Below are 17,225 nucleotides of genomic sequence, written 5' to 3'. Positions count from 1 at the left end.
GAACACATCACATTGAAGACAGGAAGCTAAAGTAGTTTATCCTGTTAATAAAATTAAATATCTTGCTGTTCACTGTGAAAGGCTACTTGACTTGAGAACAAGCACCATCCTACAGCAGCCTGCTCCTAAGTAGTTCTGATTTCACTGCAGCTACACAAGAAGAAAAGTAGATGTGAAACATTCTGACGCTACCTGGTTTCAGCTTGAAGCATCTATAAAATATCTCAAAATGCAAACAGTTCAATTCAGTGCTATTTTTCAACATACTTGTTATGCAACATACGGTAGATTTAATTTCCACATTCACAATTAAGAAGGGTGCTTAATAATGTTTACTACCCATATGGAAAACAAACAAACAAAAGATAAAGAGGTGGTGCAGGAAAAAAACTACCTCAGTTTATAAAAAGCTTAAAATGTCAAAATGTAGTTTCACATCTCGTAGCAACATTCGCCAGAATTCTGTAACTTATTGATTACCTATAACAATCCCTTTTCCTGTGTAAAGCAAGCTGTCACAGAAGAGACAAGAATGATTCTGAGCTGCTCACGAACCAGGACAATACAATATGCCATCTGGTTAATAATAGATATAACTCAAAAGAATGCTCAAAACCTTAGATACTGTAGCAGCATTTAGTGATGAAGAGTTAATACATGAAGATTCACTTAGTAATTCTGCATGCTTTGCATTCACAGGGAATCTCAGTGAATGGGCATTACTTGTATGGATTTCAGATCAGGCCTGTACATTCAACACTATGCTCACAGAGGCTGCAAACTGCAAAGAGGATTCAAGACCAGGTCTTCTATTGCTCCACTTAATGGTCTTCATACACATTTTCACATTTTCAGTGAGAGCTGTACTCACTTTCTATGAAGAGTTCTTCTTCACTGTTCAGACCAGGATTTGTCCAGTATCTTTAAAAGCACTTCTAATCAGCCTGCATCACTACAGTAACAAAAGCATGGGAGCAGGAATAGCCAGTGACAACTGCAGAGCTCCTCAAGTACAGTTCTTAGAAAGGCTAGAAATGAGGACTGAACCTGTGCTTTTCTCTGAATCTGTAGGTTTAATTAAAGCATTTACACTGCAGTAGAATTACTATTAATGTTATTTCTGCTTTTCCTGGTGGAGAAAGTTATTCTCAAATGCATACCCTCCAGAATACAGCAGAATTTGCTGCAATATACATGCCATTCCAGTTATCAAGCTACAGTGGTTGAAAAGGATACTTTAAAGGACATTTCATGGTATAGCTATGTATTAAAAGTTTTTCCTTCTTCCTTCCTCTACTTTCTGTCCTTTCTAGGGGGAGGAAGAAAGGACAGACTATTTAACTGACTTGGACAGCTCATTCAAAGCTGCTAAAATATATGACTTGAAATGCTTTTGTAGAGACTTCTTAAAACACATATTATTTATTTGACAGAAAATGAGATATTGAGCACATCTTGTTTAGGAGCTTTATATAAAGTTGAAGCTTATCTGAGTGTACACTGTTAAATAAATTTTCTTTTCCAATCTGTAAAAATCTATCCTTAGCTAGAGAAGCCCCATCAAATTGCATCACACTAACAATAGTGCCTCAGTTGTTCATTGCTGTCTCATCACAGAATGAAGCTCTTGTGTTCTGAGAAGCGTGCAAGCATGTGTTGCTTTTACAATGTCACAACAGGTCAGACAGTAAGAGGAGAAAAGCAAACACTCATAAAAGTTAAACTGTAAAACCATGAAATTGTAAAGACAGAAAGTTCAAAGTGCCATTTGATTTTGATAAAATCCCCAGACAATCAGATTACCACCTGAATCTCTTTTATGTACATAAATGTCCTTGAAAAGGAGAGGACACTTCTAAAATGTGCCTATAGTGGGACTGAAATCTCATCCAAACAAGAGGACCTGAGAAAAAGAATAAATAGGAAGAGACTTTCATGTAGATTTATATTTATCTGTACAAATTGCATAATAGCAAAATACCTGGTACTACAAGGAATAAGCCTAATCATTGGCACTGCTTATATAAATGCATGCTCTTCTAACATTACTGTTGTGTATCCTTCTGTGAAGTGATGTTTACATTCGGAGAGTTTTTAGATTTTCAAGAACACCTGAAATAAATTTAAAAGATTCTCAGATTCAATTCATAGATTGTAAAGTCTGGCTACATTCTTTCAGCTATGCATTTATTTTTGGCTTCTTTTCTTGGTCAGCTGAACTTGCTAGAGAGTTGAAATTTAATGATTGATAAGGGTATAAAATGAGGTTAAAACCAAGAGATAAAAGCCATGTAAGAGAAATAAAGTTTGGAAGAAGCTACTTCGTTTTTAATTGAAACATAAATTTGAGGAACAGGATTATGAGATTTCATTTCAAAAAACACGTATGGGAATGAGTTTTAAGAGTCACAGGCACTGGATATTGACCGACTCTGGGTTGATATGTCACACCCTGCAAGGATGTGTTTAAGTAAGAGTAGAGTGGTTCCAAGGGGACGATAATCTGCAAGTCAAAGAAAAGTGAGTTACATTTTACATTGTTCTCTATAAGGCAAACACTATTTTATTCACCTCTGTGCATATGAATAGATGATGCTGATGAAGCTCTCTGATATTTGCATTTTCCTATCCATCTGTTTGGTGGGTTGTCTGGTAGAGGAGGACAGAACTGTCTTTCCAGCTTTCTGACTGTGTCAGAGTAGCACCATCATCTGCCCATATGACACTTGAATTGGTCCACAGCACACTACAGCCAGGCACAACTGGTGGGAGGGGACAGTTTGTATAGGTGAAGTTTAGAGGTGCTTCCTGCCTTTCTGGTCCACAATAAACAGTGGAGAGATATAAGCAGATTTCTTAAATCCATGCTTTGTTTCCTCCAACTGTGGAGGCCTTCCTTACACTTTCACTTATAAACTTAATGGAACTTTAATAAAAGTATGCCACAGTTCATTTGCACACGTTATAAGTTACCAGAAGTAGCAAGTTCTTTCAAATAACTGAAATGTGGAAGAGAAGGAAAGAGGAAGAAATCATCTTCTGTGTTCCAGAGAGCCACTAAGATCAACAGAGCTTTTGCACAGCATTTACATAAAAACATGTACATGGCACTGAAACAAGCTACCCAGAGATGTGGTGGAGGTCCCGTCCCAGGAGACCCTCAATGTCACGCTGGAGGTGGCTATGAGCAACCTGATGTCACTCTAGATGTCCCTGTTCATTGCAGGGAAGTTGGACAAGGTGGCCTTAAAGGGTCATCTTCCAATTTAAAGGATTCTGTGACTATGAAAAACAGTGCTTTCTTTTTCTTGGTGGTCCAGTGAAGGCACTTGCCCAGATTTAATCAGATTTTCCCTATCAGAGTCTAAAAACAGCCCAGTAAAATGAATCACTTGGCCTTAGAAGGAAAGAGAAAATGATATGCAGAAGTATGTTTTATTGCAAAAAACCACCATCAGCCTTATTTAACTTCAGATACCTGAAGATGGGCCTTAGTAACTTAGTATTACAATAAAAAACAATTAAACTGCAATATATTTTATTTTCATATTGTTAGTCTTCTGATTCCTGAGGTTCAATCCTTTACATACCTTCTTTTACCACAGCAGATTACAGAATATTTTAGACATAAATGAATTTTATATTTGTACATATTTACATGGTTCTGGAACCTTGTCTTACAAGAAGACACTATTCTTCAAATGAAGTCAAGAAATGCTACGTAATAGAAACATTAAAGTATATAAACTTCAAATGAAGGAAGAAGTGGTAGGAGGAATAAGTCAAAGGGAAACCAGTTTTTTTTGTAGGAAAAATGGTCTGCAATCTAAGTTTCAAAATATATTCAGGTGAGACTCAGAAAATCACAAAGGGATCATAAACTTGATCATCTTATCCCTGTACTCCCAGAAAGGTTGACTTCATACTGCCTGTACACTAATTTGAACAGCTCCAGAGTGACTTGGAGTTATCAAGCAGCTGCCCCGCCAGTAATAATGCTAAAGGAAGAACATGGTACTATTATCATTCACTTAAAGCTTCCAGATCTAAAATACATATTTATCTTCAAGTCCTTCCCAAAAGCACAGTGTCTTTAGCTATTTTGCATGCCACAGTTAGGTATCCAATGTGTAGTCTATGCAAAGCTTTCACAATATGAAAGAACTCATTGCCTTTAGGAAAGATTTTCATTTTTATTTAAAATCCATGAAATATTAAGAGTCCGCCACATACATTAGTACTGTATCTATCTAAATTTCTATTACTCAGGAACTTCAGAAAGTATACACAGCATTTTGAAAGAAAAGCATTTCTGACCTAGGATTGGAGCTGTCATTTTGATATCTATACAACCAAAGCCTAAAAACAACATAGAAACTTCTGGACAGAAATTTCTGGCTGCCTCTCAGATACTAGCAGGTAATGCTATTAAATCAAAATTAAACTATAAAAAAATAAGAAATCCCCACAAATCAGTAAAAAAATGATACCTCACTTTAACTCTTTCAGGAGTTAATGTAAGCCTCTGAGAACAGTTTCTCATGCAGTGAGAAAAATCTCTCATAAAAATATCAGAGTTGTGCAGTAGGTGGCTATGGTTGTCCCAGTTCTCCCTCCTGCCCCTAAAAAAAGCACTGGGCCTTCATAGGATAACAAGTGCATGCAGCTATCATGAAGAGGTAGTTGAGGGAGAACAGGAAGATCTCATTTTTGCAGATGATGAGTTACAGACAGCAGAAATCTTCTACAACTGAATAAAAATGCATTATTTTGTGAAAGGCAAGATAAGGCCATCATGTTTCTTTTGCCTCATGTTACACACACTGCATACCCTCAATGCTTGTTAAGTATAACTGACAGTATTATTAATGTTGACTTCTTTTTCTAACTGACCCTTAAATTAAATGATTAAATTTATCGGTTTTTAAATGGATAAAAGTCAGAGGCTTGAGGAGATTAAGATGACCTTAGCACAAAAGATCCCAATTCAAAAGTGACTCACTCCAACTTTACATGATTAACATAAGGATAAAGCTACCATGAGAAACACTGGCATATGAGAAGCATGTTTTACCAGGCTATGGGTTTCCGTGGGAAATAAACTTCAGACTAAAAAGAAAAAACATTGTAAGATGTCATTTTAAAGAAATGTTTTTTTCTATCACTTAACATCGACATTAAATTTTCCTAATTCTGTACCTCTAAATTGAGCTGCAACACGGTGTTTTCACAACAGCCAAATTATTGTAGTCATTGGCCCACTCCTTCTTCCTTTTTCTGTTCTGAGTCCGAATCACTACATTGGCAGGGATATTTAAAACAAACCTAGTCCTGAAATAACTTGTTTCTAAGTCAGAAGACAATTCAGATGCAGTGCTACACCATTAAGAACAACAACAAAAACTCACTTGTTCCACCTTTTACAGTAATTCTGTTGCAAATATTTTTCATATATAGACAAAATTGTAGTTTATCTGTGGTATAGATGCAGATAGCAGCTGACCTGTATCTGAATGTTCTGCATAACCAGAAGCATGGGAAATGAAATTTAAAGGTAACTTTTCTGATCTACAGTTTGGCTTTCATCAATGAGGACATGCCTGGAAGTCGTGTTGTCAAGCTCACATGATAGACTGCTATCTGAACACTGCTTTTTCACCCAAGTGAAAAAGCTTTTTCTTTTTCACCCAAGTGACATATTTGTATGGTTTTCACATTGATGCAAGCGTATGCACCCACATCTACTCACATCTACACACCCAAGGCAGTTTTGCATATAGTCTTGGTAAATTGCTCTTTACCAGCACAAACAGGAAAACATGAATATCATATCAGTCATAAGCACAAAGACTACATACCAACAAAAAGAGTCTCCAATGACAGCGAGTTCTTCATCAAAATGCCATATTGCTGCATAATGAATATCTAACATTTTCACTTAAAAAGAGAAAAGCTACAGCAACATTCCGAAAAAAATAAAAAACAAAACTGTTCACCTTCTATTCCATGTTTCCTGAAACTCCAAATGAAGTCAGACAGGAAGGGTGTATTTTGGTAATGTTTGAATGTATCCATAACAAATTGCTTTATGCTAAACGAATCGGTTGCTACAGATTGCTCTAAGGAATGAGATAAATTATTTAGAGTCCAAAACAGGAGTCTTATCCGGAAATGAAAATGAATTCTCAGGATCTAATAATAAAACAAAACACAAATCTAAAACAACCTTGAAATAAACATGCCATCAGGCCCACACTTCATACAGGTAGCAATATTTTAATATAAGAAGGTGCACAGTAGGCGTTAAATTTCTGTGCTTGCCTAATTTTTCACATTTCTTCCATTCTCTTCATACTGGTTCAGCTCCAGTTAGTGTAGCAACGATTCTTCTTATTAACAGGTAATAAGGGAAAATGAATGTCTTCTTTTGCCAAAAGCAATTTGCTGCACAAAATAAACAGCTGCCCTGAACTGAAGTTTGAGGTTCTTTGCATTTGAGCTCGTGGAATACAGATATTTTTTAGCTGTTAGAACTGTGCAAATGCTCTTTAATAGTAGGTAATAAGGTGCTTAAAATAAAACCAGTGTTCTTTGTGTTTCTGTTTTGTTTGAGGAACATGACTAAACTTTTATTTTAACCTGGTCTTTAACATACTGCTCTTTCAGAGTAGCAAATTTATGTTCCAAGATGCAGCTACTACTCTGAGATGGCAATTAGGAGGATATCCAGTTTGAAAGAACTTGATAGATGATTCTATAAACAGCTGTAATTGAAATAAGCCTCTAAGCAGACAATACATAAACAAGATTTAAATAGCCTTACCTGTTTACTGCTTTTAAAAGTCCAGCCTTTACTCTCTACCATGAAAAGTTTTTAGTAACTGGGTGGTCAAAATAGAGTACTTGATCATGATAATCCCAACCTGTCATGGACAACAGCATCTCTCACGACACCACATTCAAAATGCTTGAAACGAACCTGTAAGACACAGATATTCTTTTATTTTAATTGAAAAATAACCAACCATGTCCTAGTACAAGAAGCCATGTGAACTTAATCAGTTAATACATTATAAACAAGTGTGTGCAAGGCCGTATTACCTGGTAAATGTCAAAACCACATACTGCAAACTCATATTCCAGATAAACAATTTTTGCTAAGTATATGCAATGTGTCGTCTTACTGACTCATTAAAACTGTCAGGATTAATAAATTGTTTCTATCTTAAAAAAAAATAAAACTACTTCTTACATAAACCTGCAAGTCCCCTCTCATATGAATTGGTCAGTTGAGCAGAGGAGGCAGGTGACTGGCATGGCTGAAAAAGGGCCTGTTGGCCAAACTGAATGAAAAGAAGGAAATGCATAAGAAGTGGAAGCAGAGACATATTGCCAGGGACACTGGCATCAGGAAAGACACTGGGATCAAGAAGAGAAGGAGAAGAGGAGGCTCAGGGGAGACTTTATTGCTCTATATAACTTCCTGAAGGGAGGTTGTAGTGAGCTGGGGGTTGGCCTCTTCTCTCGTGTAATCAGTGATAGAACTAGAGGGAATGGTTTGAAGCTGAGGCAGGGGAGATTCAGGCTGGACATTAGGAAGTATTACTTTTTGGAAAGGGTGGTGAGGCACTGGAATGCACTGCCCAGGGAGGTGTTGGAGTCACCGACCATGGGGGTGTTCAAGAAATGTTTGGATGTTGTGTTGAGGGATATGATTTAACTGGGAAGTATTGGTGATGGTTGGACTGGATGATCTAGATCTTTTCCAACCTTGATAATTCTGTGATTCTGTGAAGAAACACAAAGTGCAGACTGAACTGAACCTGGTGAGGGATGTGAAAAGTAACATTTGCAGGTACACCACTTAGAACAGTTAGGCCAAGGAGAGTGAATGTCCTCTAATAAACAACAAGTGAGAACCTGGCAACTTCAGACACAGAGAAGGCTGAGGCACTCAACAAATTCTTTGCCTCAGTCTTCAGTGGCTTCCCACATCTTTCCAAATCTGTGAGCCTCTAGATGTGAGGAAAGTCCCTTCCAGATGAATCTAGGCACAGTGAAAAAAGTGTGTGGAACAAACTTTGAATGTCAACTGAATATTTGGCACTGAGATTTTAATAGAGCTTCTTCATTCAGTTCATGCATGCTGATCAGCCACTGATTGATGTAGAAGCCTCCACAATGAGAAGAACTGAATTCTAGTGTGACAGAGGAAGGAACACACTAAAATGCTACAGAGCAAATCTGTTATCAAACTAAAATACAAAATACAATGGGAAAGGTACTTTTTCTTTATCAATCACTCCATAATCACATCTCTAAGCAAGAAAACCTCCTAGAAATGTGGTATCACAGATTCACAAAGGAGCCGAGCTAAAAAAGTACAGCTTTCGTAAGTACTTTCCGGAATGACAACAGAATTACAACAACTTAATACAGCAATTATTCAATTGTATTAATTGATAATTATCACAGAGTGTCTAAGATTGTGTATGGCTGAGGTTAGACACTCAACAAATTCCTCCAAATTTTAGTTTTACAGTGTGATGAGAGCAGTCGGCTAAGGCATGGAAATCTGTCTTGCAGATTTTAATACATCAGGATTTCTATAACTAAAATGAGACACTTTGATCTTTAATGCCACTGAGAAAAATGGAAAGTAATAGGATCAAAAGATAAACTGTCTGGACAGAGGTCAAGAATTCCATAAACTAGAAATTGTTAATAACGTAGGCAGAAGACATTCCTGACACAGAGTAAGAGAAACTGTGCTTAAACTGGGGACATTTGGGTTACAAAGAAGAAAAGTATTGCCTAAACTTGGAGCGGACAAAGAAGAAAGGGAGAGTACCTAACCAATGAAGCATACTTGTTTCTAAATAAAAGTGATGGAGGAGCAGGCAAATGTCCTGGAAATGCACTAACCTAAGAGCATGTTGTTTGCAGTGATGAAAGAAGATCATCTGTTAGCTCAGGACAGCATATACCAAGATTCCTCCTTCAAGATGCTTGAAAGCCTCCATTCATCCCATGAGTGTGAAAGTACAGCAAAATCAGATTAAGGATGGGTGGGATGGATACATGGGACAGTGCTTTAGAAGCATTCTACTTCTAGTGAAAGAGACAAATGATATGAAGCAGACTGTGTAGAAAGCAATCATTGGGACAAAAAACTTTACAGAATTTAAGTATGAAAAGTCAAATGAATGGCAACAAACATGGGTTTGTATATTCTTTTATGAAGAAATCAGCTCCAAAGATAGAGTAGAAAAAGTGATGTGAAAAAAAGGTGTTTGATAACCTCCTCTGACCCTGTTTTATGGTGCAGATCACCATGAAAACCAACAGACAGCAAAAAATAACCAAAACTGTCTTCAACAGGAATAAAAGAGAAGGTGAGTCTTATAAGAAACCTAATTTTTGGCTGCTTCTGTGTGGAGCCTGCAGTTGGGCTGTCCTGGTGATCATTATAAGTCCTTCCAAGTTGGGAAATTCTGTGGTTCTGTGATTTGAAGATGGTGGGGTGGATTAGTATACATGTGGGGTCAGTAGGATGTTTCCATGAGTGTTCAGCCATAAAGAAGATGGAGTAAATTCTTCTCAGAAGAGCCCAGTGACAAGCAGTACCCACAAACTGAAATTCTGTCTGAGCACAAGAAGACACTCTTACTGTTAGGGTGGTTGTACACTGGATCAGGTTGTTCAGAAAGACTGTAGAGTCTCCATCCTTGGTGCTTTTCAGAACCTGACTGTATACAATCCTGAGCAGCTAGCTGTAGCTGATCCTGCTTTCAGCAGAAGCATTCAACTACACCATCCCCAGAGGTACCTGACGTTCTCAAACATTTTGTGATTCTGTGAAATTGTATGAAATGGCTGAAAGAATGAAAAAAATACGAACAACTTTTGGTTACTTCACATTACCTTGAGACAAATCAGTGTGATCTGTTTTGTAATTGCATACTGTTTTATAGCAGTAGAAGAAAGCTTATTTTGCCTCTGCTCTCTGCCAAGGCAGTGTTTTTAGTGCAATAATATTAGCTGTGACTTTTGAAGTCACAGACATTCAGCAAAACTGGCATTTAAAAGAAGAATCTGCAGAAGAACATGCCACTACATCTAAAACCCCCTGAACCCTATTTAAGTAGACAAGTTTAATATTTAACATCAATTTCATTCTCTGCCTGTTCATTTCTACCATCTCTGCAGCTCAGTCTTAAAGTGAACTGAGGTAATAACACCGGAGAGGCAGTAAAGTTGAAGTCTGGAAAATACTTTAAAAAGCACAGTGCTTTTTAAATACCAAATACCTAAAAGTGTGCTACCTGATGGGCAGTAGTAAAGTCAAACAAGCAAGGCATGCACAACAAGCCTACACCTTCTGTTGGATTTCCACCGTCATGAAAGTGAAATTCATTAATGAACTGGTTACACTGAGAGGCTTTATGGCACTACTGGTGACAGTAGTCTGCCCTGTCTGTGCTTCTCTGGAGCTTTGACAGTGTGATGGCCTGAAATCCAGTTCAGTTTTGAGAATTACACTTGCTCATTTCTGTTTGAGCATTTTGCCAGGTTTCTTAAGAAAGAAAATGAGGGATATACAGTACTGGCTTTTGGATGGTTAGGGTGATGTATGGGGAGATATTCATTGCTTCTTTTTTATTATATTTAAATATTATTATATTTTTTCAGTAGTATTAATGGAAAAGTAGAACAGTACACTAAGAAGTTCTTGTTATACTACCTTACATAAATGCATAAGACATTATCTGACCCAAGGGTTTGCCATTTAAACCAAGAGGATGGGCAAAGGATGGAGAAAGAGCCATGTCAGAGAGAACACAGATGTAATGAATGCATTCTGATGTCTTGTTTTAAATGTTGGTGCTGGGTTTTCAGTTATTTCAGTGAGGTTTAGAAACAAGTGATTCTGGAGAGAGCAACAAAATAAAGTTAAGAAGCTCAGGAACAGTCCACGAGAACTTACAGAATAGGAAGCAGTGTGATGGTGCTATCTGAATCTCACTTTGTTTGGCTAACCTTCTGAAGATAGAATGTAGGGACAAACAAAATTCAGTGCTGCACTGATACAGATTTAGTGGTGGTTGTAGTATATGTGCCTTCACAGACTGCTTTCTAATATCTGATGCAAAGGTTACAGGCTACAAGTACCAAGAGCTTCAAGAGCATCATTTGCACGGAAGGAGGGAGGTCTTTGCCAATGAATCTAGTGTGGGCTGGGCAGAGCAAAGGCTTCTTCTTTAAGGCCCTGAAGAGAGGAAGAGCATGAACAAACTGCTGCGTAACAGGGAAATATAATAAACACTGAGAATTCTGCAGAGTAGTTTTCTAGCTGCATCACTGTGGCTTTCTAACCTCTCAGAGCTCTCACAGAGCACAAGAAACCACAAACACATATGGAGAACCCCATCAGCCAAGCAGTAAAAATAGACATGATTTCTGGTTTCAAAAATTTCTGCATTTCTATTTACTATCTATTTCATGCATCATTAAAATTCCACCTCTTCACTTTTTTAAAAAAATATTTATTTTATTTTATTTTATTTTATTTTATTTTTATTTTATTATTATTATTATTATTTTCTCAGAAGTCCTGAAGCTACAGATGCATTTTATATTAAAAATGAAAGCAGAAGTTCTAAGAAGAGATCCATACTGGGAGTTCTGGAACACATTCTGTCAGAACTTAATGTCCAAATAAGAAAGGTTTAATAACATTTTTAAAGGATTGTCTTGCATCTTTCTTTAATTTTCAGGCCTAACAGTGGAAGCCACAAAACAGAATAAAACATACCAGCCAAGTAATCAGTCAACCTGTTCCACCCAGTTAAAAGATGTGAAATATGTGACCTGAGATCAACTTGACCTGAGGTCAACTCAAATAACATAATACACAACTTGACTCTTCCATGCAGAATAAAATATATATATATATATCTATAATTGGCAAACATACAACATGAAGGCAACTCGTTTTTAGCCTTCTTTCAATATAACTGTAAACAGCAACATAAGATGCATTTAGATAAATTCTATTACTGAAAGTATAAATAACTTACCTTAAGACTTAATGTGTTAATGTCCTGGAGTTGATCACTGCACCTTTGAAAATAAAATCCACCTATTAAAATTTCTACTACTAATTTAGCTAAGCACAAAACCTCCTGCAATTTAAAATCCTTTACTTTGCATAGACAGGCTGCAGGCATGAGAGGTTTTTCAGTACCAAGCATCATGCTCATTTCTGACTTAGAGCTACCGTCATGATGTGAGTGCAATTTGTTCAATCCCTCAGTACCTCTTTTGAAGTTTCCAAGAAGGAAGTCCATTGTAATATATGTTCCTGCCCATCTCTTCTCCCCAACCTGGATTTCAGCTCATTTTGTATTATGAAGTCTGGCAAGAAATCTTTCTAAAGTGACCATTTTTATGAAGCGGGAATCAACAGTATTTCGTACTCCCTCTGCAGCACTGGTTACTGCGGCAGCAGTTAACCAACACTGTTCAAAAATAATACCAATCTCACAGATGACAGAAAATAACATACCTAGCTCTAACCTCTTACTCAGCCTTTTTTTTTTTTTTTTTTTTGGATGAAGGGGAATATAACAGCTGGATTTCTCCTGGTTTGCCAGTGCTTGTGTCAGCAAATTGGACAAAGCACTGGAAAAACTCTCTTTCTTTCTTTCTTTCTTTCTTTCTTTCTTTCTTTCTTTCTTTCTTTCTTTCTTTCTTTCTTTCTTTCTTTCTTTCTTTCTTTCTTTCTTTCTTTCTTTCTTTCTTTCTTTCTTTCTTTCTTTCTTTCTTTCTTTCTTCCTTCCTTCCTTCCTTCCTTCCTTCCTTCCTTCCTTCCTTCCTTCCTTCCTTCCTTCCTTCCTTCCTTCCTTCCTTCCTTCCTTCCTTCCTTCCTTCCTTCCTTCCTTCCTTCCTTCCTTCCTTCCTTCCTTCCTTCCTTCCTTCCTTCCTTCCTTCCTTCCTTCCTTCCTTCCTTCCTTCCTTCCTTCCTTCCTTCCTTCCTTCCTTCCTTCCTTCCTTCCTTCCTTCCTTCCTTCCTTCCTTCCTTCCTTCCTTCCTTCCTTCCTTCCTTCCTTCCTTCCTTCCTTCCTTCCTTCCTTCCTTCCTTCCTTCCTTCCTTCCTTCCTCTCTTTCTCTCTTTCTCTCTCTCTTTCTTTCTTTCTTTCTTTCTTTCTTTCTTTCTTTCTTTCTTTCTTTCTTTCTTTCTTTCTTTCTTTCTTTCTTTCTTTCTTTCTTTCTTTCTTTCTTTCTTTCTTTCTTTTTTTTCTTTTGCAAAAGAACACATTGATGAGCCTCTTCCATTTTAATTTCTGTCATTTGCACATTTTCTATGAATGACACTGTGATTCTCTCATGCTTTATCATGGAAGAATGCCTGAAGTAGATCCTTTGCTTCTCTGCGTCTAGAGTGATTTCAGGAAAGCAATTTACAGTGTCTGATGATCCTGCCCCTTGAGTTCAATACATCAAAGTCCTCTTGTTAAATCGGCAATTCTGTCCTGTTTTTGAAAGACTGCGAAGAAGCAGCTTACTCCTGTGCCATCCCTGGGTCACATGCCATGCACACACACACACGTCTCCTATTTTCAAATACTAACTGAAAATACTTATTTACTTTTCAGACCTCTGAGAACTTCTTAATTCATGAAACTGCAGACTTGCTGCATCCAATTTCATGTTAGTATGAAATTACCTATCATCCTTGAAATATGAGAGCGCAGCAGCCCAGATACTATACAGTAACTCTGCTACTGAGCTTGCTTTATTATAATACAAATAGAACAACTATCATACTCATCTTAATTTCACAGGTTTAATTCCTTCATAGTAAAATGCACAGCTTATGAGGATCATCCAAGATATTTCTGTCAGGTTCACTTCACTAGAACACTTCTGTAGGAAATATCACAATGATGCAAGAATAAAAGTAATCTGTTACTTTTAAAAGCTGTTACTTTGTTGGCTTATTTTCACCAATTTGACTACTAGCTCCTTCATGGGAGGGCCAAAAGACATCCCAAAAGCCATGCACTCTGAATCTGGTTATACATAAGTTATTTGCAAATTTGTACCATATGTAATTTAAGATTTATCTTCCCTAAAATTCCATATCCTACCTTATCCTAACTATTAGGTTTCTAATGCAAAAGTAGATCATACATCTGTGTCTCAGAAAAAGATATGAGTTCTGATTTTCAGTATGGCAAAACCTTTTTTTCCTTAAGTATATGCTTGCATGTACTCAACAGCACAAGAAGATCTATTTCAAGACAACACAAGTTCTGACAACCTCAACTATGTTAACTGCGACAAAAAAGTACATAGGACAACTTTTTCTGTAGGATGAGGTTTTTGAAATGTCATGAAAATTATGTTTAGAAAAACATAAGAGCAAGATTTGATAATTTCATTGAATCAGATTAAAAGTTAATCAGAAACAAATGCAGTAATGTTAGGGAATAATGAAATATATACGTCTGTCTGCCACCTTGTAAAAAGAAGACTTAGTATATCATGTCAGGCTTCTTCCAGTCCTGTTCACATTACAGATTTCTTAATTTATGCCTATATTCCCAAACAGGTGTACAGCAAGTCTTTTGTCTTCTCTTTTTCCTCTCAGGATAACTTCTCTCAGTTCAGTATACTATCAACAAAATGTTTGTCAAAAGTTCAGAACAAACCTTGCAACTGTTTTAGAATCTCAATCTCATTGCACCTCATGCAAAAAAATAAATATATATATAATGATTATCACTGACTTAAGAATTGGCTTAAGAACCAATACCTCCTAGGCTCCTATTACCTTATTTTGACAATAAAGGATTTCTTTGTTATACGATCACATCACTGTTAGTGCTTTGTTATACAGTAATCACAGATGCAAAGGTATCTGACAACATTCTGTGACGACTGCATAACATTTCACAAAGATACATCCCTAATTCAAATTTGTTACATGAGTTTTTACTATTTGAATATATATACATCCAGAAGAAACTTTCAAGAAGACAGTTAACAACATTAAGATTCAGTATGCAAAGTTCACAGGGAGTTAAACATGACATTTCAAAGGATCATGGAATCATAGGGTGGTTTGGTTCAGAAAGGACCCTTAATGATCACAGCATTCACCCCTGCCATGGGCAGGCACGCTATCCACCGATCAGGTTGTTCAAAAGCCCTGCCTGCAGTGGGCATGGATTTATTTCACCCCAAGTTATAACGTGGTACTATCTTTTCTTTGATGAAGGAATCATTAAGGTTGGAAGAGATCACTAAAATCATCCAGCTTAACCAAGCTAATGATGCAGCTCTAGCTTGTTTGGGGCAACCTGCAGGTCTCTGCTGGGATGTTCTGTGAATATTTATTAATCATTTTGGATTAAATTGTCTGGTAGAAGAACAGAGTATTATGTATACTGGAGTAGTCCTATTTTGTGTACTAGAAGGATCGTATGAATTTCATTCAACATAATCTATAAACCCTGTTTTCTCCTTTGAAAACAATGGAGAATCACCCAGCCAGAAAGAATCAGTTGGGTGATTTATAAAAATAAATTTCCTTAACTGTAAACAATTAGCAATGCAATAGTGAAGGCACAGTTCTCACAATAACAAAGGCATAATTACTGAGCTTGTTCTGTGGCTGATGAAGAAAGATTCTGAAAGGAAATTTAATCACTGATTTCTTATCATGTATTTAGATGCCAAACAAGATCGCATAATTACAGCTGAATGAATTTCTGTCCTCAGATTATATATAAGCATGCCTAGTGTGCTGATTATAAAAGCAAGAAAAACTAGAATCATGTGTTTTTATTTCGTGGAGTAATAATGGGCATTCACTGCTAGCATGCAAAGGGAGGTACATTCTTACAGCCATAGGAAGAAGGAATTAATTTATCCCCAAAGATTTACTCAGCATCCACAGGGAAATTTTGCAGGAAGTTCAAGTATGCACTGCCAGAGTCCTTTGTCAGGAATTACCTTCATCACAGCCACAAAAGGAATGCATTCCTGGCAGGAACATAACCAAAACATCTCTATCCTGATCACCGCTTTCTGTGTGTTCCTGCTTTAAACAGCACTGGATTCTCATTTTTCTCTACCCATACAACAGCCTCCACCACCTTTACATTCTTAGTGGCTTAGACTCATTCTTCATTGACTACTACATCTCAGATTTCTTAGGATCTTTGAAGTGATACTGTCATTATCTGCAGATATCTGTTTACTGACATGAGCTTGAGAACAATGCCACTAACATGTAACTATGGAAGAGAACAAGAAAAATGATGCATTCATTTATCACCTTAAAATACTCTTTTTCCAAGCAACTTGACTAGACTAAGTCTCTGGTACATTACAGATGGATTTCTACTATGGTAATTAACAGCATTAATATAGAAAAGCCAAGACCTGCATTAATGAAGGCAGCTTTGTATTTAAATCAAGATAATGAACCTTAAAAAGAAATATGGAAAAAGCATCAGTAATATTAGCAAATAAAATGGAGCCCATGAGACCCAGGTATATTGCTGTGAACTATTACAGGAAGTTCTTAAAACACAAACTGGAATTTCACTTGGTTTTACTGAAAAAAGACGCTGTGTTCCTGTCAGAACCACAGAAGAATAAAGTAGCAAAAGGGGAATACCCTGATGTCTCTTGTGCTGCCCATATTCTGCAAAGTGTAACTGCTTTAGCAAGTTGCGCCAGCTCTCCTGCTTGTCTATGTAGGCAGAGCTGTGTGTTTCAAGAACCTGATGGCAATGGGTGCAGGGAGCACAAGGGCCATGCAGGAAGGATGGAGGTGCCCTTACAGACTAGCGATTTGCCCTTCTAGCTCTTCATTAAAAGAATCCCAGAGCTCCCAGCAAAGCCTGAGAGGGGAAGGCTTTATGTGTGAAGGAGCTTTTCTGCCATTCTGCTCTCAGTGTCACATTCTGTTTTGACTTTTAAGTAAAACAAAAAGCAAGACAGTCTCTGGAGATTTTTCATCTTGCCATATTGCGGACAACACAGGATCACTGTGAACGACACCTGCTATTAAGCCTTTGTCATACACTACTTGGCTCAAACAAACAAACAAACAAACAAAAAAACACCCTAACAATAACAAAAATGAGAAGAAGTATGTGTGTGTTATTTGATGTTGTAAGTTACAACAGTTCCCTACTGTACTTCAG

General features: G+C 37.1%; 1 protein-coding gene and 1 long non-coding RNA gene across 9 annotated transcripts in view; one reads left to right on the top strand and one right to left on the bottom strand.

Annotated features, from left to right (window-relative positions):
- LINGO2 (leucine rich repeat and Ig domain containing 2) overlaps positions 1–17,225 on the bottom strand; it is a 454,439-nt gene that overhangs the window by 135,923 nt on the left and 301,291 nt on the right. For 2 of the 8 annotated variants that reach the window (XM_015849935.3, XM_015849936.3), the window contains exons 5-6: positions 12,081–12,123; positions 6,824–6,979 (exon numbers count right to left, since the gene is read on the bottom strand). The exons of 2 other annotated variants lie outside the window; for them this stretch is intronic. In XM_015849935.3, coding sequence (XP_015705421.1) covers positions 6,824–6,865 — 42 coding nt within the window. In that variant the 5' untranslated portion in view covers positions 6,866–6,979; positions 12,081–12,123. Of the gene's footprint in view, positions 1–6,823; positions 6,980–12,080; positions 12,471–17,225 lie in introns of those variants that run through there. 4 more of the 8 variants (XM_085528791.1, XM_032441226.2, XM_085528788.1 and 1 more) reach the window with 3 other exon arrangements.
- Positions 1–17,225, top strand: part of LOC146753720 (uncharacterized) — a 34,502-nt gene that overhangs the window by 5,374 nt on the left and 11,903 nt on the right. The window lies entirely within an intron of this gene.

The sequence above is a fragment of the Coturnix japonica genome, chromosome Z, assembly GCF_054131305.1.
Source record: "Coturnix japonica strain WE chromosome Z, WE-NBRP24, whole genome shotgun sequence".
Lineage (NCBI taxonomy): Eukaryota > Metazoa > Chordata > Aves > Galliformes > Phasianidae > Coturnix > Coturnix japonica.
The sequence above is the reverse complement of the archived record's forward strand: the minus strand, read 5'-3'. Positions and strand labels throughout refer to the sequence as shown.